The sequence below is a fragment of the Camelus bactrianus genome, chromosome 15 (assembly GCF_048773025.1).
Source record: "Camelus bactrianus isolate YW-2024 breed Bactrian camel chromosome 15, ASM4877302v1, whole genome shotgun sequence".
NCBI classification, from domain to species: domain Eukaryota; kingdom Metazoa; phylum Chordata; class Mammalia; order Artiodactyla; family Camelidae; genus Camelus; species Camelus bactrianus.
Genome location: NC_133553.1, coordinates 52832655 through 52858301, shown reverse-complemented (window position 1 = coordinate 52858301; position 25647 = coordinate 52832655). Strand labels below are relative to the sequence as shown.

General features: G+C 42.2%; 1 protein-coding gene across 1 annotated transcript in view; it reads right to left on the bottom strand.

The window, feature by feature from the left end:
• EML6 (EMAP like 6) overlaps nt 1-25647 on the bottom strand; it is a 216021-nt gene that overhangs the window by 33523 nt on the left and 156851 nt on the right. Inside the window, exons 25-28 of the mRNA XM_074341150.1 lie at nt 19252-19340; nt 15354-15530; nt 7767-7968; nt 7537-7663 (exon numbers count right to left, since the gene is read on the bottom strand). Of these exons, the coding sequence (XP_074197251.1) occupies nt 7537-7663; nt 7767-7968; nt 15354-15530; nt 19252-19340 (595 nt within the window). The remainder of the gene's footprint in view (nt 1-7536; nt 7664-7766; nt 7969-15353; nt 15531-19251; nt 19341-25647) is intronic.

The window sequence follows — 25647 nt, the reverse complement described above, 5'->3', positions numbered from 1 at the left end:
TTTAGTAAAAGGTGGAAAATGCTATAATAAGCAAAATGATATTATAAAGATGGTGTAGAAACAGACAGGGTTAAGTCCCACAGCCTTTTATTCAACCCTGGGTAGAGAACCAGAAGCTGCAAGCCTCAGCATTTGTTAATAAAGGACCTTGAAAAAATACAGACTGCTGACTCAGATGCACTGAGAAAACAATCCCTAAGATAACTATTACACCCACTTAGAAAAATAAAAGTTGGTGAGTACTTTATATGCCTATTTCCATAAAAATAGTTCAATCTGTATTTATTTTGTATCTTTCATCATAAAGTGTGGTTTTGGTCTGAATGCAGGTTCCAACGGAATAAATTAAATAAAAAATATCCATTATCACTATTCCCCATGGAAATGGGTAATCTAAGCAGTTAGGTGAGGAGGAGATAGGAACATGACCCCATCAGGCACAACTAGGAAGACTAATGGCTGGTCATGATATCTGGATTTTAATAAAAGACCATATCCCACACTGGGAGATACTATTAGATCCTATCTAGAAATTAAGAAAACGCCTTTGTAATTCACCTCTGTGGTGATTATGCAGTTACCATAGGATGCAAAACTGGGGTTGCATGATACTTTGATCTACACAAAAAACTGGATATTGGTACCAAATATTTCTATAACTTTAGTTTCTAATTTCTGGGTTTTTTTGTCTTAATGTGAACATAAAAATCTCTGGAGATGGGCCAACATCTCCATTAATTTTAAAGATTTAAACATTATTTTTAAAGATATTGGGGAATATCAAAATGTAATGTGACTAAAATATAGATTTTTTAAAGTTGTTAATTCTCCGTGTACTAATGAGTTGATTCTTGTGGCACCCCCAGACAGTGGTGTAAAATCTATGGCTCATTAAAACTGTTCCACTTAACCTGGGTCAAGTTTTAAGTGTCTCCAATAATTCTTGGTATTGATTTGGTTGTATTCACTGGCATCTTTGATTGTATCTATACAGTTATAACATTAGGTAGAAAGTATCTGTGCATATTCAAAGGCATTTATAAAGGATAGTAATTACTGTGCAACATTAAAATGGCCTGAAATTCTTTTCTATGATAATAACACCAATTTCTGTTGGAAAAAAATTACAGGAGAATGAGCTGGACATTTTCCATGCACCCCTCTGTATCTACCTCCACCCTTCTCCTCCTGCTCTGTGCCCTCCAGGGCTGGTCACCATGCACCACATCAATGGACTGCCTTGCCCTTCAGCTTCTGACTGGATTCAGCGAAAGAGAGGCACCAGCAGTGGGTAACAGGAGAATGCAGCTGGGGCATGTATTCCCTCAATACTCCCTTGCTGGGACTCAGGTTGGTCACCTTCAACCCTGTCCCTCAGGTCTCAGCTCCTGGAAGGTGGCCTGCTCCTACAGCGACCTTCTCCACACCTGGCAACAGCATCCTCCCCTTCAGGTCCAGGGATAGCAATGGCTTCCAGACATTACAATTCCCAAGGTGCTGCCCCACTCCTGCTGCTTCTCTTCATCCTGCCCACACCTTTATTAACAGCCCCTTCAGTAAGCTCTTCCCCCAGTTACTTCCTTTTCAGAGTCTCTCCCTTTCTTGCTGGGACCACAACTGACACAGTGAGTTTAGGTTTAGGCCAAGCTTGAAAGACTTAGGTTATTCCTTTCACTGTCTACCAATTTTATGAAATTCTATCCAAGATACTAGGTGTCCTGTATTTTTATATCATTTGAAGTCAATTTTAGGGAGCTTAAGCCAAGAATCAAAACCAGAAGAGAAAGAGAGAGATTTCTGAAGTTTTAGACAAGACTATCCAACATAATTTTTAGAAATACAATATATAACATCGTGCATCAAACACAGGAAAAAATTCCTATTAGAGAAAAATGGGTTATATTTAAAATATCAACGTAACCTCATGACCTTAAGAGTAATTTTTTTCTATTTTAGGTCTACACTAATTTAAGAAATCTCGAGTAGTTACAGGCAACAAATGAATGTGAACTCAACAGAGACCAGATTCTCTGTTTGGGACAGGAAAACCAAAGATGAGTGTGGGACCTCTTGTCAAAAAACAAGGACAATTTCAGAAATACACAGTGGTATTGTAAAAAGCCACATACACCAACCCAAATAAAGGTCTGCTACAAACCAGTGATAATTTAAACATGAAGTGAAGGCAACAACAGCACGCCATTCGTTTTGAATGTAAAAAAAGTTGTATTATTACTGCAGGAGAAAAATAATACAGATTATGCTCTAAAAAAGGAATGTATATCAATAGTAATCAAACAACTAGTGCTCATTTTAAATCAAAAGTGAGGTTAGAAAGAGTGAAAAATGACTTGATTTTTAAAAATAAAATACTAATATGGCTATAAATGATACACTTTCCCCTCCTTAAGAATTCAAGCAGTTATCAGTCTGAGATACAAAATATATTTTTTCTAAGTTGATGATATGAAATGCCAAATCTCAGGCCAGAGAATACATGATTTAAAAAATGGAATTTAGATTGACCTGAAACTTGGGTCTCTGGGGGTCTCTAAAAGTTGACCTTCCCCTCCCCATTTCAGAGCTGTGTGCACTGCTCATGGTCACCTGGGGGGCAGCCAACCACAGAGCCAGGGCATCTGGAAGAGTCCAGGAGTTCTTGGGGTGGGGGCAGGAAGATACAAATTCTCCCAAGAGCATAGCAAAGTTTCCCACACCTACAAGACTCCTTACTGCACAGGGCACTGCTTGCATCCCGGTAGGAATTTGGGAGACTTGAGAAGCTAATTCTTTAAGGGGATATTATATTACCTCCTACTTTACATTTTCACTTCCATTATGTGTCTATATCTTTTGTCATAAACAAAACCTTTACATCCTCTGACTATTGGTATCTTCCAACATTCATACACTGTCCAGTTATGCAAAACACGCACAATGCGAGGGCAGAAATCCTTGACTGTCATGCCCAACTGAAGATGATACAGGCATGGACGAGTGAGCACTGCATATTGCACCTCATTCTCCCTCCTTTCAAGTGGTCGTTTAAAACAACTATCCTCACACTTTCCTCTCTTCACTGTCTACTCAGCAGGTTATGCTGATTGACATTATCGTGAGCCACAGAACAATGAGGAGCTTTATATGGACCTGGATGAGAAGACATCACAATGTCCCACGATCCTGGATATGGGGTTGGATGCAGTAACTGGTTAAGACTCTGGGATCTCTCTCTTTGGGGAGGGGATAACTACATTTTCAATCATACGTGGGACAGTTTAAACTGGGGCATCCTAAGAGTGTCTATATGACAAGAAAAGGGTGGCGTGTAGTAGACTAATTCATTGTTTTGGGTCCATCCAGAAATCAATCTCTTTAATTTGGTTAAGAGCCCTGGAGTTTTACTTCTGGTGGAGGGATTACACTGCTAGTCTATGCGTGGCATGTGACTACTTCGGAATCATCAAAGGTTCATATTTCCCAGCATATCATAAGATACCTGTGAAGACTTTCAACAGCAGAGACTATACAGTCTAGGTACTGCTGCCATTTTTCTACTTGAAGAACTGCAATAACCTAGAGGAAGCAGAACTGGGATATGGAGAGAGAACAGAGTCGAGTCCTGGTAGCAAGATTTGAGCCGTGCCCCAACCCCACCAATCAAGTGACACCTGAAGACCTCCTATCCCTGGATTTTCAGGTGTGAAAGCCAGTGGTTTCCTTTTGCTTAAGCCAGTTTGGGATGGGTGACGCCCTTGAGACTAAAATCCCTTAACTCAAGAATCAATATATAAACAAGGTATGAACTTGTTAATGTGTTGAAAAAAACTTCATAATTTTTCAGGCAACTCTAGTAACTGGTACTGAGAAAACGTTAGGGGTTTACTCTTCCGGCAAGTTTGGGAGAACTGTTTTTACCGAAGTCAGAGGACAGGATTTTGGCACCATCCCTTGAGTTATGATAACAGTAAGCATTTTGTACTTTAAATTGCTCTGGAAAACTAAGCTTTCTTGCCTCCTATTTTTAAAAACTTTCTCAAGAGAAGCTTCCTGACATTTTAAACACTTCTTAAGTAATAAATTTAAGTTTGCAGATAGACAAAACAGCTACTCTATTGTGAGGAAACATGGTAAACTAGGAGATGAGGTCAAAAGTTGAGAGCAAGGAGGTGCATCAGGCTGGAGTTGGGAGCTTGAGAGGCAGGGCAGGTTTGGAAAGGTTGCTCTAGACTAGAATTTGATGGACTAGCTGGGGACCAAGGAGTGCACTTTGAGCGCTAGATGAGGTCTGGGAGCACGGACTCCTGACGTTGGAAAAGACTTTTTGACTTTCCTCAGCCACGTGCCACACATAGCTGAGCAGCAGAACCACCCAAGGGCTCACCCAAGGCTGGGGACTGGCTGGACGGGAGGCAAGGCAGCCCAGCGTGCTAGAGCAAAGCTGACGTGGGTGACCAGGACGCTCAATCAATACCGGGAAGAGACCACATACTGGTAGGGGTAGCCCGGCGTTCTTCTGGCAGCAACGACACATTTCTTTCCACTTTCCCACCTCTCAAAAGACTGGAACTAAAGATCATATGGCTTCTGAAGAATAGGAACTCACAATGTGTTAGAAATTGTACTAAGAAGCACAATCCAAAGCCTCCCCGCTACTTAAAAATCACACCGAGTCCAATCAGAAATAATTTATGATATTTTAAAGTTTAGGAATTAGGAATTCAGTTGCTTAAAATCGACTGATGCATAATATACAGCTGCCATCAAGGCACTGTTCTCAGTATGACAGACAACACACTCATCTCAGGAGTTCTAAGGTGGAAAGGATTTAAACCAGAAGAAGAACTGCCTGGAATACTGGTAGGAGGCAAAACAGGCCCCTGCACTGAGCAGGTGTTCCGAGCTCCTATCTTTGGAGGTCCTCAGGAATTTGTCTCCTGTTAGTCTTACATGAATAGACACAGGTGTTTAGAACACCCAGGTGCAGGCAGGTATCTGCACGTACACACAGGACAGAACAATGAAGGGAAGGTAAAGGAGTCTCTGCCTCTTCAATTAGCAGGGCATGAAGTAGTTAAAGGGAGCGGTGCCAGGGCTGACAGTCCCGAATATTCCCAGGGAGAACCTGGGTGCTGCCTGGCCCCCTGTGCCTGACGCCTGAGTCCCCAGGCATTTGCTTCTCTGACGCCTGGGATGCTGGGGTCCATGGAGCCCCTTTTGCACCCCAGGTGAGGACTCAGGTGAGCTGCCTGCCTGACTTATTGTTAGCAAAGAGTCCCCCCTACCCCAAAGGCTTGGTCCTGCCCCACATTCCCCCTCTCATCCTGCTCTCACAAATCCTCTGAATGCCAGCCGTGCCTGGCACCCCTTTCTTCTGCAGTTCATAAGCTGCCTATCTCTGAGGTTCAAAGTCTCCCAGAATTAATGATAAGGATTGGAGGAGACTTGATTCCCAGTTCTGATTAGGAAGTGACCTACCCCCATGGAGGCAGCTAACTCAGACACCACTGGCTGCTCCTTCTTCCCTCGCCTCTTCCTGGTGTGGTCCTGCTTTGCTCCCAGCATGCTGTGCAGCTGGCAGCCCTCTCTTTGGTTACAGCCCCCTCTGGGAACTGATGCTGTCAAGGCTTTTTTAAGTTATCAAGCATGTTGCTATTATAGAAAAGCCTTGTCTATTCCTCTGGACCCTGTATTTATATCTTAAAATTGTTTTCTTCACTACATGTTTTCTTCACTACACCCTGGTGTGAATTATTTTCTTAAATGCCAGTAAAATATTGAAATGCCTACCCCAGTGTCTCATGACACTATGAAGCTTTTTTTTTTTCATATTTAAAAAGTCAATCCTGTGTATGCTAATGTATGACAAATTTCCAATCTGGCATGATGAAAAAAATGAGGTAGCTTCAAAATTCTGAAGTTTAAGACTGAAAATTCTTAGGGTCCTCTCTACTGTCACCTTTCTTACCTCCTGCTAAATTGGGCAGGTATGAGATTTTTAAAGATCCATCCAAAGAGACAATAAGACCAAGAGAGGTTCAGAGAAAGCAACTGCAGTGTCTGGGATTAGGAATTTGATTAGATGTCTGTATCTTGGTGGCCAGTGTAAATCTTAGCAGAATGAAGCACTGGGTTGTAGAAATTAGCCAGAAGCAACCTTGGAATAATAGTCAAGTTGATTCATTTCATAACATTATGTGAAATTGGAAAGGCTGGGTCATTTTTTTTTTCAAAAGAATGTTTAATTTAGGCCAAATGTTTTTTAGGGTGGATTATTTAAGTGGAAGGCTTATTCATACATTTATATGCATATGGCTTTTTTTCTTTCTCCTTAGATTTATGTCCTTTAAAAATATTTCCTCTTTGCAGCCACTAAAAAAAAAAACATGTTACAAGCAAAATAAACCGTAATGACTACTTCAGAAAAATCTCTTATTTTGTTTTAATCAAAAGACAACTCTGAACCCTGAGAGTAACATTTAACAAAGAGGCTAGGAAAGAATTAGGGTTTTTTTGTATCAATTCAATCTTCTTGCCTGTAGCACACCCACCATTTATCAGGCTTATTTTAACATCTGGTTCTGAACTGAAGCAGGAGAGGGAAATGACATTTCTTTGTATCTAAATTTTCACCTAATAGTAAAAGGTGATAGATCAGATCTATTAAATATTTATTACTAAGCATAAAGCCATGCTGAATGCAAAAAAACCAACTTGAACCCCATTAATTATATATCATGAGATCAGGGTACTTGTGAACACTGAACCCATATCAATATGAAGAGCCCACAGATAATTCTTAAACGTCTTTGAGATCCATGAAGTTCTCTTTAGATATTAGTGTTTTTACTCAATATTTTCCTCTTTAGTATGAGTATGGTAAATTAAAGCATTGTTGTAATTATGAATTTTTTTTTTTTAGAAATGCTAGTGTTTTCTCTTATCAATGCTTACAATAGCACATCAAAAAGGCCCAAAATACTACTAGAAACCCTCCTTCTACACAGAGGATCACGGCAACAAAATCAAACTGGTTAAGCCTGGAATCTCCAAACACGCCTGAACAAAGCTGGTCAGGTGAAGACACAATAGGAGAAGGCACAGCAAGGGATGCAGCCTGGTGCGCAGACTACTGTCAGGATGGAAGACTATTTTTCACAACCCACAGATATTCCTCCAAGACCTCAGAAGCCTGCCTTTCCTCCCACCTCTGGAGTCAGCACGATCTCCTGTCTGCCATCACACTCAGGACGGTTCTGGGCCTTCCTCACACACTCTCTAGTCTAACCAAGTCTCATGTCTATTGGAGGCATTTTCCACACACGACTTCCGCAAAGTGTAACCCACCCTTTTTTTCACATTAGAGGCTGTGGACCATTTCCTCCAGCTTAAGCCTGTGTGCTGGTTAAGACTGTGCATATACGTAAAAGACTAGCTTGAGAAGCACCTTTTAGGGCAAAGGAAAATTCACTGTGGTTTCGACAAGTTTCTTGTCGTGAAGTTTAATAAATGCAAACAAACCCGGCGCCACCATACCTTTCTTCCACTGAAACTTCCTTCATCTGCTGGTGTGGTTTGGTGCCTTCCATTTCCCTGATGCTCACAGCGTAGATCTTGGTGGTATAATCAATGGCCTTTTCTCTTGCAACGTCGCTGTCATAGCCTCAAACGACAGAGAGACACGGGAAGGAGGCAGAGTTGGTTTGCGGCGGCACAGGACGGGGCGGGGAGGGAGGCGCGCTCGGCACGTGGCCGCTGGGGCTCACCTCCGTCCTCCTCCGCGTCGGTGTCCGACTCCTCACTGTCCACCAGCTTGCTCTCCTGGGTTCCCACAAACTCCCTGGTCCAGATCATCAAGGCCGTGTCGGCGCCGCCCACCGTGAGCAGCACCGAGTCGTTGTGCAGCCATCGCACGTTGGTGACATGGGCGCTGTGGCCCACGTACTTCTTGAATCTTGCGTGCTGGCCCTGCGGAGCCAGAAACTGGGGATGACCCCGCCCGGAGTCTCATCCTTCCTTCTTCTGGACTGTTCCACCCAGGTTATTCTCTAGCGTGGCTTCTACTGGATATACGTTTCCCCCAAGCTGTCATTTCCCCACATTTTTCTAGGATGTAACCTCCACGAGGGCAGGGACTCGATTTCTTGCTTCCTTGAAACATTTCCTGCCTCAACATGGGTCCTCAATAAACAGTTTGTGAGGGAAGGAATAAACTACAGAAACTATTTCTGGAAGCTGAAAAAGGTAGCTTAAGAAAGTATAAAAAGCTTGTTTCTGTTTCTCTCGAATATCAAATATGCATTCTCCTCAGGTCTCCAGTGTGAACTCCTGATTGTGAGTCAGGCTGACATTTGAGATGAGGAGTGTCTTCCCAGTCACCCCTCACAGCCCAGCTGGGACAGAAGAGCCAGGGACTTCTTTTTTACAATCCTGGGGCCTCAAGTAAGATGTAAAACCAATGCCACAGTTTCTGCCATGGACACTGGAAACAATTTCTAATACTAGAAACTTTCAACTGATTTTAAAACAAAGTGAGCTCTAAGAAAAAGGAAAAAACCACCACAAAACCCCCAAATAAAGAATACAAACTGAAAAATACAATTAATAAACAAGTTGACATGTCACCTTAAAAATAAAACACACACAAAAACAAAGTAAGGTGCTTTTTTATCAAATATAACCAAATAAATAGAACCCAATCTATTAGCAACTACTGAAAGCTCTTCAGAGTGGTGCCCAGGCCACACCACGTGCACCCTCAGGTGCAGAAGGATGAGGCTGAGGTGAGACCAGCTGCTCACCCCGGGGCAGTCCTGACAAGCAGTGGGAAGCCCAAGCTGGCACCAGAAACCAGCTTCCATTTTTGGCTTGTGAGCCACAGCCTGGCAAAAACAGCTCCAGCGGAAGCCACTGAAAGTGGGAGAGATTTTCCATCCTCTTAGCGACTCCCAGGGAATGCCTTATGCAACGTGGGAAGCCGCATGCACTTTGTGAGGTCGTGCAAGGGCCATTGCTCCCTCCGATGAAAACTTTATTCAGTCATTGGCAAGAGGCTTCCAGAGGGTTTTGGACGGGCATGCTGGGAAACCTGAAGCCAGCGTAGACACATGGCAGGAGACAGGGCAGGAGAGTGTGTGACTTTGAAATACTCTTTGTCAAGATCTCTGTGCATTTGGCTGACCCCTACCTGATAGCAGAGTGAAAGTGCCCACCCCTCTGCAGAGCACTGAGTCTAGAAAGATTAGGGAAGCCAGCAGGCAGGCAGCATTTCTAGGAAGCCCTCCAGAGCCACAATTTGCTAGGGAGTAGGGAGAGCAAAATAATAATTTCCAAAGGAAACCACTGTGTGACCACGTGAGTTTCTAGCAGGCATGGAAACAAAGACGACTGTCAGAGTGGCTACAGCCATGCGTCCTGCTGGTCCTCCTGCTGGAAGCAGGAACCCACCCACCCATTTGATCCAAGGCAAAGGTAAGCTGGTTCTTGAGAGAAGGAGAAAGTGAAAGAGCATGAGAAGCGCCTCCCTATACTCCCACACTGAGACAGGACAGAAGAATCCAAAAAGAAAGAGACAAAGGAAGAAATGTTCTAAAGTGACCACAATCAGGTTGCAGGGGAAAGAAAGTGACACAGGCAAGAAAGAGGAAAAAACTGAGTCACTGAGGCTGTTGAACAAAGCTGGGATTCTTCGAGCAGGGATGATTCAAGATTCTCAGAATAGGAAACAAGATCACTGCTCCAGAGAACAATGATGGGAATTCACGGTTACTAGAAGGTTCCAGGAAGCCAGATGCTCCTCCCAGGAGCAGGATGTTTGTTCCCCTTAGGGCCTGTGGAAGGAACCTCTGGAGACGTGGCCCAGCCAGAAAGGTGAGCTGTCTCCCTGGGTCACTGTGCCAGACATCTCTGTATCTCTGTAACACCTGTCGGGACTCACTACCACCGCCTTCCTCTTGCACGGGGTCATGAAAGAGTAGAGAATCTGGAATATGTCTCCAGCGTGCTGGCTGTTAACTGCTTTTAGGTGAGAAATTCCTGAGACTCAGATGAAAGCTGTGTACCCTTTTCCCACATTCACAACATTTTACATATTGCTTCTCTGCCTGTAAAATTTTTCCTATGAGGTTCCTCTTTGAAGAACCATTCTCTAGAGCTTTGATACTCTGAGAAGGAAACATGACAACTTGAGGGTAGGTTTTAAAAATGTACATGACATGGTGGTACTTTATAACCTCTCTGATACAGTGTAAGAGACCAGCTTTTGAAAGGAAGGGAGGCTGTGGGAAGCACCAGGTAGCTATACAGATGGTGACAGAGCATTGGATTTTCTGGGACGTGGCTGAAGGTACTGGACAGATGGGAGAGTCTATCTTATGGAGGCTGGAGACAATGTGATTATGAGGGGGCTGATGCCCTCATCAAGATTTTATACTGTAAAACTGCATATATAAGGAGTATGTTTGTCAGGACAGAAAGATGCCTGCAAGAGACACCTAGTAACTCACAGGAAAGGAGAACAAAGAAGACATGACGTTAGAGTCTAACAATGGAACCTGAATTTTGGGCAAAGAGAGAGCTGTGTGATGACAGTAAGATCTCCTAGGCAGCACTAAGGCTTGACATGGTACTCAGCACTAGAACACGGCAATGGGAGGGTATCTTAGGCTGGCAGGGTTGCCATAACAAAATACCACATGCTGGGTGGCTTAAACAACAGAATTTACTTCTCTCAGTTCTGGAGGCTGGGAAGAGGTGCCAGCCAATTTGGTTCCTGGTAAGGGCTCTCTTCCTGGCTTACAGACCCCTTATAGGAGCACACAGAAAGTGCCTATCTGGCCTCTCCTCAGTGCATGTGTGCACGGAGAGAGTGAGCTCTTCAGTGTCTCTTCTTATAAGGACACTAATCCTGTTGGAGCAGAGCCCCACCCTTATGACCTCATTTAACCTTAATTATTTCTTTAAATGCTTTCTGTACATATCTAGTCACACTGGGTGTTAGGGCTTCACCATATGAATTTTGGTGTGGACACAAACATTCAGTCCATAACAGATGGTGAACTTTGGCCAACACACTCAGAGCACTGGAAGAGTGGGACTATCCAGCTAGAAATGTTCATCAGCCTGGGTCCCTGAAACTGGGAAGGAAAGAGTGCTGGAAAAATCAGATTTAAAAGAAAAGGAAGAGAAGTGATACTATCAAAGTGGTTTATACAGACCAGTGGTTTTCAAATGCTTTTAAATTATGAAACTATTTCTTCCATCAAATCTTACATAGTGAACTCAAGAATAAAAAGATAAACAATCCAGTTTAAAATAGTGGACAAAAGATATGTGCAAACACGTCACAAATGACCAATAAGCAAACAAAAAAGTACTCCGTACAATTAGACACCAGGGAAATGAAAGTTACAAATACAAAAGATCACACTATCTACTCCTCAGGACAGCTACATTTTACAAGTCTGACAAGGCCTAACTGGCAACTGAAACCTCTTTCATTTTTGGTGAGAGTGTAAAATACAACCACTTTGGGAAAAGGTCTGGCAGTTTCTCAAGAAGTTAACCATACATTTTCCCCTATAACCCAGAAATTCTGCTCCTACATATTTCATAAAGAAAATGTATGTCCACAGAGATTTTTCCAAAGATGCCTATAGCAGCTTCATTATAACCAAACATGGGAAAAGCGTGTGTCCACTGATAGCTGTGTAGATAAACTTTCCTGTATCCATACAAGGGAATTCCACTCAGCTATAAAGAGGAAGGATTATTGTTACACACAACATGAAGAAATCTATTTGATCATTCCATTTATATGAAGTTCTGAAACAGGGTAAGCTAATTAATCTATGGTGAAAAACACTGGAATGGTTTTTCATCTGAGGGTGGAGTGGGGGTGGGGACTGACCTGGAAGTTAGCATGAGGAAATTTCACGGGGGGATAACATTCTGTATCTTGATAGGTGTTTGGATTATATACGGATATATATTTGTCAAAGTGCATCAAAAGGAACTATAAAGTTTGTTCATCTCAACTATAAATTTTTAAATTTTAAAATCTTAAAATTCTAAAAACTAAATTTAAAACTTTTACTTTAAAAATACTAAACAAATGTTGAACTCTCAGTAATGATATGCATGTTAAAACATTTAGGGGTAAGTATCCCGATGTCATCAATTTACTCTGAATTACAGAATCTAGGTAGTGGGTTTCTAGGAGTTCACTGTGCTATTCTTTCGTCTTATCTGTATGCCTAAAAATTTTCATAACAAAATGTTGGGGAAAAAATCTTCCACAGATGCTCAATATATAAAGTACAAAAACACAGAGTGACTCCAGTTGGAGCAGGGGTGGGACCCCAGAGCCCCTCTGGTTGGCCCTGCCTTGTTTCCTGGGGTTGTCTCTGAGGAAGCTTCCTGGAACTCTGAGAGCTGGAGGAACACAGTTTGAAATTACTGTGATAGACAGACAGCCCGCTTGGTCAGGCTGGGATGTGGACGATGAAGTCCCAGGGTCAACAATAAATTTAGCTCCAGAGCACGATGCAATGGTACCATGAGGACTTCTGGTATCTAAATCTGCCCAAACCTTAGTCTGCTAAACCCGGGTATCACTAACCTCTTGATTTGTCCTGCTAGCAGTCTCATTTCAAAAAATGTAGAAGTAGCAGTGAAAACTGCTACATAGAACTGGATTCTGATCAAGTAGGAAGGGCTGATACGTGAGAGTGAAGAGATGAATCACTGGGAGAAGGTAACCAGGTGGCTTTGGAATTTGGAATGGACAAGGAAGGGAACACTGGACATGATCAGAAGTGTATCTTAGAAAAGGCTACCAAGAATGATCATCTGATGAGATTTTAACGAATGAAGAAGGGAAGAGGAAGGCATCTAAAGAAACCAAGGTGGCTAAAGAGGGAGCTGGTTGTGGCTTTAAGGTTTTAAATGCACTAATGACAGAAAGAGGAGTGAATAACCAGGGATGAGCACAGAAGTCTTGCACAGACAGCTCTTTCAGGAATGTTAAGGTCAAAACCCAAAACAACTGAAAAGGATTTTAAAGATACATTTAGGACTAGAAGAAAAACAGAAAAGTTAGGAACACTTCTTACATCAGATGGCGTAATATGAACAGAAAGCAGATTTAGTTAACTCCTCTATTAAAGAGAATGCTCTTCAAACCAGAAAGGGTCAAACAGAGCTCGTGTCCGTGAATACAGACACCTTCAAATGTGACCACAGTAATAAGGTCAGTATTAGCTGACAGTTTAGAAACCAGGAGAGGTGGCATCCAAAACAAACAAACAAACAAACAAACAAAAAAACCCAAAAACAAACAAAAAAAGGTTCCTGTATCCAAAAGGGAAACCAAGCAGACTGGTAAATATTGGTTCATGAGTTGATGCAACTCCTGGAAAATGCTAGGGTGAACTATTACCCAGAAGGTCAACAGGCACTCGGAATAGATAGTAATGATGACTAGGCAGGAACAGGGGTTCACTGCAAACTAACTGCACGTCTTTTATTGCCTGATTTATTAGGCGAGATTAGGGATACAACCTGCCTTTTAGCAAGATACCTGCCAAGTTTTCATGATGTCTCGTTGGACTAGAGATAGAAATGTGAGCTCTATGCTAGGAGCATCAGAGATTAAAACGTCTGTTTCTGATACATGTGCTTTAATGAACAGAATGCCACGTTGAATACGGGTTCTTGGTGGTGTTTGGTGGTTTCTGTCTTTTTTTTTTTCTTTTTTTTTTTCTTCCATGATTTGGAACTCACACTTGTGAAATCAGGATGATGCGATGCTGGAAGGGGAAGTAAATACTCTGAAAAGGTATTTCAAAGATGTTGCCAGGTTGGAACAAGGATGGAAAATAAACAAGATAAATCTTATTTGGTACAAATATGAAGGTCTGTGCTCAGTTTTTAGAAAATCAATTGTGTAAGTCCAAGATGGAGATGACCTGAACGTTTTGGGGAATAATATCTATGATTCGGTTGTGTGGTGTGGCACCCAAAAGAGCTGATGCCATTTTAGTTTAATACAAAAATAAAATTAAAACAAAAGAGTCCCACTGTACCCTGAGCTAGTCAGATTACATCTGAAGCACTGAATTCAGTTTTAGATGAGACAGTAGAAAATGGAATTGAAATAGGTGAGGAAGATTAAGAAGCACAAACTTCCCAGTTACAAAATAAATGAGTCACAGAGGTGAAACGGACGGAGTGAGGAATACAGTCAATGACAATGGACTATCTTTGTATGGTGACAGATGGTAACTAGCCTAACCGCAGTGATCATTTTATAATATACAGAAATACTAAATCACTATGCTTGCATAAGGAACTAACATTGTGTTGTTGTAGGTCAATTATATTAACAAACTCATAGAAAAAGAGATCAGATTTATAGTTGCCAGAGGTGAGGGGTGGTGGAATTGGATGAAGGTGGTCAAAAGCTACAAGTTTCCAATTATAAGATAAATAAATACTAGGAATATAATGTTACAACATGATGACTATAGCCAACACTGCTGTTTGATATAATGAAAGTTAAGAGAGTAAATCCTAAGTCTCATCACAAGGAAAAAATTCTTTCCTTGCTTTGTTATTATATATCTGTATGAGATGATAGATGTTCACTAAACTTATTGCGGTGATCATTTCATGATGTATGTAAGTCAAATCACTACTCTGTATTCCGTAAACTTAAACAGTGCTCTATGTCAATTATCTCAATAAAACTGGAAGACAAAACAAAAAAAATGGAATTGATAAAATGAATTATGTTTAGAGGGAGGGGGCAGCTGGCAACCAGGTCACAAGCAAAATGACTGAGGGAACTGGAAATGTTGAGGCTGGAGAAACTGAGACTTCAGGGAGTCAAATACGATCCCTCCACCCATGAAGGCTGTGAGGAGACTGGAATCAGTGAGGCTTCGGAAGGCAGAACTTTGGCTAAAGGGGAAGAATTTCAGCTCAACAACAGGAGCTACTTAAAAATGAATCGGCTGTTTTGTGAGGTGGTAAGTTGTTCATCTCTGGAAGTTTGCTAGTAAAGGTACCAGTCCAAGATGGACAGAAAAGCCTTACTTGGTAGTTTGTGAGATGTTGGATTCAATGATCACTGAAGGCCTTTCAGGGAGGAATTCTATGCCACCAGAATGTGACTCAAAACAGTAAACATAATGTCACAAAGGTTTTTATACAGTATAAAAAACCTTGATACAGTAGATAACATTATTGATTGCTTATGCCTTCAATATTTAAAAATCTACTTAGATTTAATAGCTAGATTTTGGGCTATTAATGAGACTGAGCAGGTATGTATAGTAAACATGCAATATTACCTTGACAGGATATGAGAAGAGCTTAACGAAGCCAAAATCATCTCCCGTGGCTAAGAGGGAACAGTCTTTGGTGAGACTGGCAGCATTTACATCGGTCACATCGCTGTGTGCTGGCCAGATTCCCTCACAGGTGGGCCCCAGCACGCAGGTCCACGTGTCCCACTCTATCTTCTCAATCTTGTAAAGAAGGAAGGAAAAATTAATATATTTTTGCACAACCTAGAGATCTTTTTGTTTTATTTAAAAGAAACAAATTGAGGCTGAGTAGTTGTAATTAGTGACTGCCAACACCAGGCATTTGTGTTGTAGGCTGTGGTGCAGAAATTCTCAGTTGCATCTTTTAAGTGATATATGCAGTTGTCTCAAAAATCCAACATTGCAGTCAAATCTCCATATAACTTCTCCTAGATAAGATGAACATGTTGGGACCCTGGACATCTGACAATGACAAAGTCTTTTTGTTCTTAACTAGATATTCATCATTGTAGATGCCATAAGCCAGGTCAGGGTTTCTCAACGTCAGCCCTACTGATATTTTAGGCTAGATACATCTTTGCTGTCAGGGGCTGTCTGTGTGCCTGGTGGTATGTTTAGCAGCATCCCTGTCCTCCCTCGTTGGATGCCAGTAGCATCCCTTCCCCAGGTTGTCCCCAGACATCGCCCAGTGTCCCTGAGGAAGGGGGCAAAATTGCTCCCAGTTGAGAACCACTGAGCTAGACTGATCAATGGGGCTGATCATTCAGCAAAGTATATTAAAAAGTCACAGGACATAACTTTTTGCAGGGCTGCTTCCTTGGAGGAAAGAGTAATATGATTCTGCAGCTAGCTTATTATTCTTTATGCTCTGGAGAGACCATCTTAAAAATTAAAAGCTGTTCATATTGTATTAACACAAATATTTATTCTTTAAAACAGTTTTGTGTGAAATTCATGGACAGAATATTTGCAGTTCATATAGGTTAAATCCTGATTAAATTGAAGATTTTCTTTTTTTTAAAAAATAAAACACCACAACTATCACTGTGGATCAGACTTTTCTGGGGGATGTGATCTCATTTACTCTCATTCAAGGTCCACTAATATACCTTCACATTAGTTTCTTTACATAAACACTTTATAGCACATTTAAAAGGGTATAAAAAGTTATTAGCTAAAATTAAAGGCCAGAATTCTCCCTTTGGACCTGGAAACCATTTCGCATGTTCTTAATGCACCTTGCCTCCATTTCTGTTGTTTTCTGCCTAGTACCACTGCTTAGAAGAGAAATGTTAAGATAAAGATGCAGCCAGGATTTTAGTCACAGTGTGGAGGTGCTATAAATATTTCACTTGCTCAAATTTCTCCTCATTTAGCATTCTGTGTTTCCTCTGGACACACGCAGAATTGGAGCTAAAAAGCTGTGGCTGACCCAGTGATTTGGGGTGCCTCAGGCAGGGCCACAGACTGAGGTGACATGAAGGCGTTCCCCAACAACTACCTCAGTTTCCTGCGGGTCAAGTGGAGTCTCCCCAACTCCTTATGACACCCTAAACTGACCTTCATAGGAAGAGAAGCAGGGAACCTCCCCTCTGGTTCTAGAAATGGGCTTTCTGGCCACTGACTCCCTGATGGGTACCAGGTTCCATTTCTGACACCCTCCTTGTCCATCTCCAATGCCACCTCCATGGGTGGCACCTTCCCTGGACTCGTTATCCAGGGAGGAAAGGGGAGTGAGCTGGTACCGCTCACTGTCCTGTCACCCCAGCAGAACTCCCTGGGCCAGATCTGGACACCGTGCTCTCCAGGGGAAGCAAATGTCTAATTTGTTTAAACCTACAGAAGTTGCATTTTAAATGAAGCATTAAGAAAGATCCTTGTAACCCACAAACCCCAAAGGGGTAAATGAACTTGTTAAAACCCCTGGAGTTTAGATGAAAGGAGAGCCCTCAAGGGGTCTTCCATAGCACCTTGCCCCAGGCAGGTATGTCATTATCATCACCATTTTGCAGAGGAGTTGACTGGAGCCCAGGGAGAGGTGGTCACTTAAATCGCAGCCTGTTTAGGAAGTAGAGGGGCAGCTAAGTTTCAGAGGGCTGGCCTCCTGGTATGGAGCGGCTTTAATGGCACCACACTGCATCAGGCGGCTGGATATAAGTGGACATTTTAATATTTGTCATTTTTAACACTTTGCTAGGTAACCTTTGTATTAGTTTCACCGTGGCTATTTCTTTAAAAAAGTTTTTTGAAAAGGAGATTTTTCAAAATCCTTCACAGTCAAACATTGATGAGTAAAACCACGAGCTACCTCTTTGGAGCTCCTGGCAGTGGCAACACCGGGGGGGCCAGGCTGAGGAGACACCAGCTGGAGGGAGTCCTCAAACAGCAGCACAGAGGTCAGTCTCTGGGACAACGAATGTGCACTGCAGACTGACAAGTTATTCACTCTCCAGAGCCGAGCCTGGCCTTCAGGAAGCCTCACAACACAGATTTCCCATTCGTATGTTTTGTTTTTCTTTAACATAATAGTTGCTCATCTGTCCCAAGTTGGCCTTATGCCCCCTCCACCATTTGGTTAGACTGCATGTTACTTTGGTATACTTATTTTGGGGCACTGAAACAGGAAGGGAAAATACAGGTGGAGCCATGTACAGGGATGCTGCGTGGTCTCGGCTGTGGAGTCACACACGGACCCCTTAGGCTGGGATCACAGCTCCGTGGTCCTTTAACTTTCATGGAGCCTTAGTCCCTGTCTGTAAAATGAGACTGACAACTATCACACAAGGCTGTTGTGAGGATTGAAGTATAGGTGTGTGAAGTGCCCGGCACATTCCACAGGTGTTCAGTGAATGAACAGTATGATTAAAAATATCCCTTACTCAAAGCTATAAATGTTTCCCCATAAAAAAAGTTAAAACAAAGACTGATCAAAGATAGATAAACTGGAGTTGGGGAATGAGATCAACTGATCACTTTCAAGTTTCCATGAATACAATGCCATCACCCATAGCAGCTTGTGTCTCTCATGTACCGCACTTATATTCCTTTAGCAACAGTGAAAGTATTACAAGTGGACGCAAGTCGGCGTCTCTGAGAGTACTTTAGGATACTCAGATAGTTTATATTACTGGCTAACTGAGGCTAGAGAGAGGAAGACGCCTGTCCCTCAGCAGTGTACCCTTAACCTCTTTTCTTCTAAGGAAGCAATATTTCTTCTGTTACCTAGCAAATAAATGGGTCAGATTTTCTCCTGGGACTAAAAGAACGTCCTTAGTGCTCAATCAGGCAATGACCTTTTGGCCAGCGGGGTTCACTCCAGGGAAGTGCTGTGCAGGCTCTGAAAGGGGTGCTGGTCCACAAAAGCAGGCATTAGTTCATGGATTCAAAAATGTTACCTAAGATTTGATTTCAACAATTAAAAAATTATGTACATGGCTAAGGGAATGAGGAAAATGTGGAAAAAGGAAACATTCTGCTACATTAGGATGGTCAGGTTGTGAATAGCTTTGTTTTGAAAAATAATTTATCTTATTGTCGCAGAAGGTATTGCTTATTATTACAAACAGTAAACCCTGAGAAAGCATGATTCAAAGATTTATGCTTATAAAAAGCTTTGCATAAAACAACAGGACATGTGGAAGAGGAAAAGTACTACGTAGCATCCGAACTGTTAGCTCACTGTCTTCTGGCAGAGGAAGATTAAGCAGAATGCCGACTGAGCCTTGCTATGTCGGTGGTGTAGTAAGTCTGCATGTCCTCAGGAAGCAGGAAACCAGAGGAAGCAGTCAAATGTAAGAAATGATCAAGCTCAAAGCTACACTAAATATAACCCACATTAGTGAACAGTGATAGGTTTTACTAAAATGAACATAATAAATCCTCATGAAATAACTTTTTAAAGCACTATGGGAATGACTGTTACCTCTGAAGGTCTTATTATATGCCGTTTGCCTCTTGGAGCTTCAAAAAAGAGTTGCTCTTTGGCACCTGAATTAACTTGCAGTAATTTTCCTGTTACAAAAGAATAAAGACAATTAAACTCTGCACTTATCTTTTTATTACAAGGTGATAAGCATGGTTGCAACTATTTTGATTCATTTTAATCAAAGTCTCCGAAATGGAGTAAATATATGCTGAATTATCCAGAAGTGTGTGAAAATACAATTACATGGCAGGGTACAATCTCCAAAGTTATGATTTTTAAAAATATGAACCAAATAAAATCTGACTTTGAACATCCTTCAAAAATAGAAGACTCCAGTTTGCTATATTTTACTCTGTTGCATTGAAAGGAGCTATTTTTCCAAAGCCTGACGAAATCTTTTTTTTTTTTTTTTCTCTTTTACCCCATTGCCTCCTAGCACAGAGATGTAATAAAAGCAAACTGCTTTGGTAAGAATTATGGCACCAGAAGCAAAAACCTCGTTGTTTACTGAGATATAAATTCTATATTTGCCCTTTAACATTTAGAAACAGGAAGACAAGGATGCACAAAATAAACTGTGAATGCTCATTCCACTCCATCCTTCCCCCTTTATTTGAAAATTTGTAAAGGGATCTAAGACTTTGCCCAAAACAAAATGTTTGAGCAAAAATCATCTTTCAGTCTGATGTAAAATGATCATCTTTGATTCATTTTGGTTAATGTTGAAACAGATTAGATTTCCTAATTCTCCTCCTACCATGTCAATGATCCTTTATGGCTTGAAATTTTTAATGACTCAAAATATCTACTTTTTGGTATTTTTCCAGCATTTTTTAAATTATGAAAAATAGTAAACACACATGGAAGTAAGAACAGTATACGGAAGCCCTAGGTGCCCAACGTCCAGCTGCAAGGGTGACTAGCACATGGCCAGCCCATTTCATGAATGTCCTCTCATTCCCTCACCCCAGGTTATTTTGAAGCAAATGTCAGATATCCTAACATTTCATCTGTAGATAATTCAGTGTATATATAAACATACTAGCATTTTCTGACCCTCTCTTCCAAAACGATTTACATCTAGAAGTCTTGAAATGTCCTTCTGGGAAAAAATTATACCAAAGTAAGAACTCTGTGATTTATATCATGTTCTTTCACATTTAAGTTGGCACCATTTAGGTCTGAAATCTAACTTGGCTAAACTTCAGGAGTTGCAGGTCTGTTTCTAAGTGACTAATTAAAACAAGGTTCTCTCATTTCGTAACTGAGACCTGAATCGATTCCAATTTGCTGAGTTATAACATGGTGATGAGGGGGTTTTGCCTTGGCTGTGAGGAGCAAGTATATTTGAAAACGTTTTCTCTGAAATGGGTATGTTTTTCTGACTTTATGGCTCAACATACACAATGAGAAAAGAAAAAAGGGAGTGAAATTCGCTTTGGCTATTTAGCATTATAAGAAAATGAGTAATCACTATTTTTCCAGTGAACTAGACCTATCTGCAAAGAATATTTTTAGAATTCTCAAAAGTAACTGCAAATAACAAAGGATGCAGGAAAATGACTAAAAGATTCAATGAAAACATTATTTGAATATAGATAAATTTTTGATTTTTGGCTATGAGGTAATCTAAGAGAACTCAAACAACTATAGCTCTCAGATAATCCTAACAAATCACTTCACGCCATGGTTTCAAAGATCATACTTCATAAAACAAAGCAAAAACTATTAAAATAGCTCAATGAAGTACTTTATGACTGCAGGAATGTTAAATACAACAAAAGAACAGACAAGCACCGGAAGTGCTTTGCAGCACCAAGGATACCTTCCCAGCCCCACCTCTCTCCTGAGAACTTCCTCCACCTGGGCTGGGCCCCTGTGGTCACGTTCGTGCTCTGGAGGTGGACCTTGACCCAGGAGGGGCCCGGCTGGAGACTGGGACTGGGCAATCAAAAATTCTTTCTCCTGGGAAACTGGAATCTAAGGCTGAATTGGTGGATGCCTTGCTGGGAAGAGATGAGGACTTTGGGACTGAGGGTAGCATTCTGGGGCAACAGAGAGTGGGCCATGTGCAAATGAGCTAGGCTGTGCCGCTGCAGAGAGAGGGGCCAAATGCAGGCACCAGACCCAGGAGAGCAGTGGACACTGAGACAGGCTGCCTCGGAGCAGGAGAGGAAGAGGGGGAGCTTGTCTGCTTGGGTTCTAGGAACTTTCCAATTCATTCCTAAAGCCAGTTTCTCAGGAGATGTTGCTTTCTACGCTTGGATTCTCTGAGATATCCCTATCTTTCCAATAAAGTCATCTTGTATTCTTTTTAAATTTAAGCTGGCTTGAGTGTGTTTCTGTTCCTTGAAACCAAGGGTGTGAATAAATTTTTTAAAAATCCATTATTCTTGTGTTTGGAAGGTAGAATTATGGGTGTTTGCCCCCCCCCCCCCAAATTTTCTTTACTGCTATCTTTTCTTTTTTCAGCACAGAACTATTTAGGTCACCACTCCCTTTTTTCCACTGCCTGCTGCTCTGTAACTACTGGAATATTCTGAGGACAGGAGTGGAAGCAAAGGGCAAAAGTCCATGTAATCCCTGTATAACTTGACGCTGAATTGTTATTCTTTCAGAATCTTCTCATTTTTATCCACTATTCATGTCTACCCAGAGTAAGAGAACTGAAAGAGACAGGCATCCTCAGCACTAAGCAGGTACAGTAAATCACACATATTGCAGGTGCACAGAGCTTTATAATCCACTAAGTGATTCACATACGTCATCCTGGATGCTATATAATTTACAAGTTGGAACAATTCCAAAAGTGATACTAAATGTACCAAACACATTAGGCCATTTGCAATGAAAATCAGAATGAGATGTCCTTTTATGGCTCAAATGTTAATTGGTAGCAGATCTTAAGAGTCCTGATATTTCTAGTAATGAACTAATAATAGCTAGAAAATACCCTTCCATGTTCTCTCTCTCTCTCCATATGTATATATATTTTTTCATTCTCAAGCATTCTGTGCAGGAGCTTTCATTCAGGGGTAGCTGATGTTCCTGCAAAAGCCCGATGTGCTTTTTGGTTTTCCTGAGACCTGCAGTTGCCATGGACACGGAAGGCTGCCTGCGGAGGCTGGCAGCCACGCCACAGCCATGCCACTGCCTGCCCCTGACAAGCCAGCTGGCTCTCACAAATGCGTTCACTATTTTTGACCGCATCAAAAGAATGAAACAGATCGCTGCTCCTAAATTCTTCTCCCTAGCCCCTGCAAAGCCCCCAAAGCCCTGCGGTGAAAAGCTAGGCTGTCTGATCATGAGGCAGCCTGGCGCGGGCTTGAGGGCAGGCATTTGAGGAACTGGGGTATCAAGAGCATAAGCATATCAACAGGACACCTGTCTCATGACAGTAACGTTGGAGTTAAACCAGGGAAGATTCACTGGCACACTTGCTCTTACTCTCCAGATGGTGTAACTCTTCCCTAAAAATCAAAAATATTCTATTCTCTCAGTCCACAGAAACCATTTGGTCTCATCCTTTTATCTGACTGAAGGGGTCACATAGGATGAGAGACAAAGTGGCTTTTCAAAGACCTCGGCCTCCTTACTCCCAGGGCCTTTTCCATCATCCTGAGCACCGGCTGGACCACAGACTCTGGCTTTGGGCAGAATTATGGAAATAGTGAGACTTGCCTCTCTTCCTGCAAGGTAATGGCTCCACACCGAGGGCCTTCATACCGGCCTCTACCCAGGCTCCTCCCGGTGGCAGCCCCCTGATCCTGGCCAAGATCTTGTTCTTTCTATTTACTCCTCTTTATAGCCCTATATCTGACACAGGGTCTACACATTTGAAGAATGAAAACTAATAGCAATAACCTTCCCAAAATGCAAATACAATTACAATGAGATATGACCTCACACCCATTTAGGATAGCTGCTAGGAAACCCCCCTCCCAGAAAATATCAAGTGTTGGCAAGGATGCAGAGAAGTTGGAACCCTTGTGCACTGTTGGTGGGAATGTAAAATGGAGCAGCTGCTGTGGAAGACAGTATGGTGGTTCCCCTCAAAATTAAAAATGGAATTATCATTTGATCCAGAAATTCCACTTCTGGGTATATACTCCAAAGAACTGCATCCACCATGTTCACAGTAGCATTATTCATAATAGTGAAAAGGTAGAAGCAACCTAAGTGTCCACTGATGGGTGAATGGATGCCAAAATGTGCTCTGTCACAAGACAGAATATTATTCAGCCTTTAAAAGGATGGACATTCTGACACGTTACAACATGGATGAATCTTGAGGACATTATGCTAAGCGAAATAAGTCAGTTACAAAAAGACAAATAGTGTATGATTCCACTTGTGTGAAGTACCTAGAATAGTCACAGTCTTAGAGATATAAATTGGAATGGTGTTTGCCAGGGGCTGGGGGCGGGAGAAAGGGGAATTATTATTTAACAGCTGCAGGATTTCAGTTTTACAAGATGAAAAGTCCTAGAGACGGAAGGAGGTGATGGCTGCACAATAACGTCAATGTGTTGAATGCCACTAAACCATACACTTTAAAAAATGGGTAAGATAGTAAATTTTATGTTATGCATTATTTTACCACAATTAAAAACAATTTTAAAGAAATCTTCCCAACCAAAACTTACTGTGTTTCATTTTCTCTTGGTCCCTCACTCCATAAAATGTAAATAGTAATTGGTTTTAACCCCCTAATGGTTGTTGTGGTGGTGGGATCTCACATATTGTGTCAAGTGTGTGTGTGTTGGGTTCTAAATAAAACTCACTATACTCTCTTCTACATATATGCAGAAAACTGGCCCTCAATGTTCTAAACTTTTCTCACAAGAGGGTATATCTAGGGATGTTAGCCAGAGAAGAAATAGGGTGAAATCCTTGTTTGTTTGTTTTTTTTAAACTATGAAGCAGGGAATATCAAAGAACAAGGCTGAGAAGGAGCCGCTCCCATGCACCCCCCAGGGCTGCACAGGTTCCTAGATGACTCCCAGGCCACCAGTGTCCCAGCCAATCACAAGCGCCAGCCTGTGCCCTGGGCACTGTGTCCGGCAGGCCCTAACGTGAAAATGAGAGGACTTATCTGATCTCCCTTTGCCCTTGTTGGGACTTGTACCTCTCACAATAAACGGCATGCCTTCTTTCCATCTACTGCACTGTGTAAAATGCCTGTAGGTTGTAACACTTAAATTAAGTCCAAATTCCAGTGCAGCAAGTATAGTTACAACTAAACCCCTGCCTGGCAGGAAGGTTAGTCTATGGCCACTACTTTAAGAAATACTCGAAATAAAATATGCTGGCATTTCTGGAAGAATCTCATTTTGGTTGAAGCCCTCATTCTCTCTTTCTCCTGGTTTATTTTAGTTGATTTCCAACTCCAGGCTCACACACCCTCCCCAAGAGGGTAGGAACGCCCCACTCAAAATCCCTTAGAGTTACCTAATGCCTACAGGGTCAAGCTCAGGGTTCCACTTGCAGGCATGATGTAACAGTTCCTTGCACTCTGTCTTGGTCTGCCTCTTCCCATCCTCTGCCCTTCGTGCCCGCAGCCACTCAGCATCACTATTTCTTAATCACCCAACTCTCCCTGCCTCCACCTTGTGGCGGGCCATGTTCCTTCTGAGCCTGGAATGCTAGCCCGTCTCAGACTCTGCCAGCTGGTGAACTTCTACTCATTTTTCAAAATCCATCTCAAAGGTCACTTCTTCTGTGAAGGCTCCATGGGTTCCCTGGGAGCTCTTTCCTCAAGACACTACTGTCTACCCCAATGGACTAAAACTCTGAAGGCTGGGGTCCTGCCCACTCCTAAATGACTGCCCCAGACTCTAACATCAGCCAAGACCCTGGGATGGGATTTAAAAGTGGCCCACCCTACAGTGGACGCACGGATGTGGCACCCTGGGTGCTCAACGCTGCCTTGGTCCGCTCTAAGCTCCCGCTCACCACCTCCCCTGTGACCCACCATCTCTCACTCCAATGCCTTACCCAGTCTGCGCTCCTGTTCAGGCACTAGTGTGTCTCCCTCACTAAGTTATAAGCTCTGCAGGGAACAGGAGCCATGTTTCACTCATTTCCATATCCTCCACGTTCTCTGGTGTAAAACCAAGCACATGGCAAAGCTAGATTTGTAAAATAAATTGACAAATCCCCGTGGCATCTGTGGGCATGCTTGAGAGGAGGTGGGGGGCAGGTTCAGAGTCTCAGAGAGCAGACAATCTCTAGGTGAGCTGAATGTTGCTTTCTACCTTCAGTGGAGGGTGAAAATTGCTTGAAACTTCTTGGGCAGTTCTCCCAAGTGGTAGAGAATTGGTAGAAAAAGGGAAAGCAGTAAGGAGGGGACAGAAGGCAAGGACACAGCATGCCAGACCCAGAGGTGAAGAG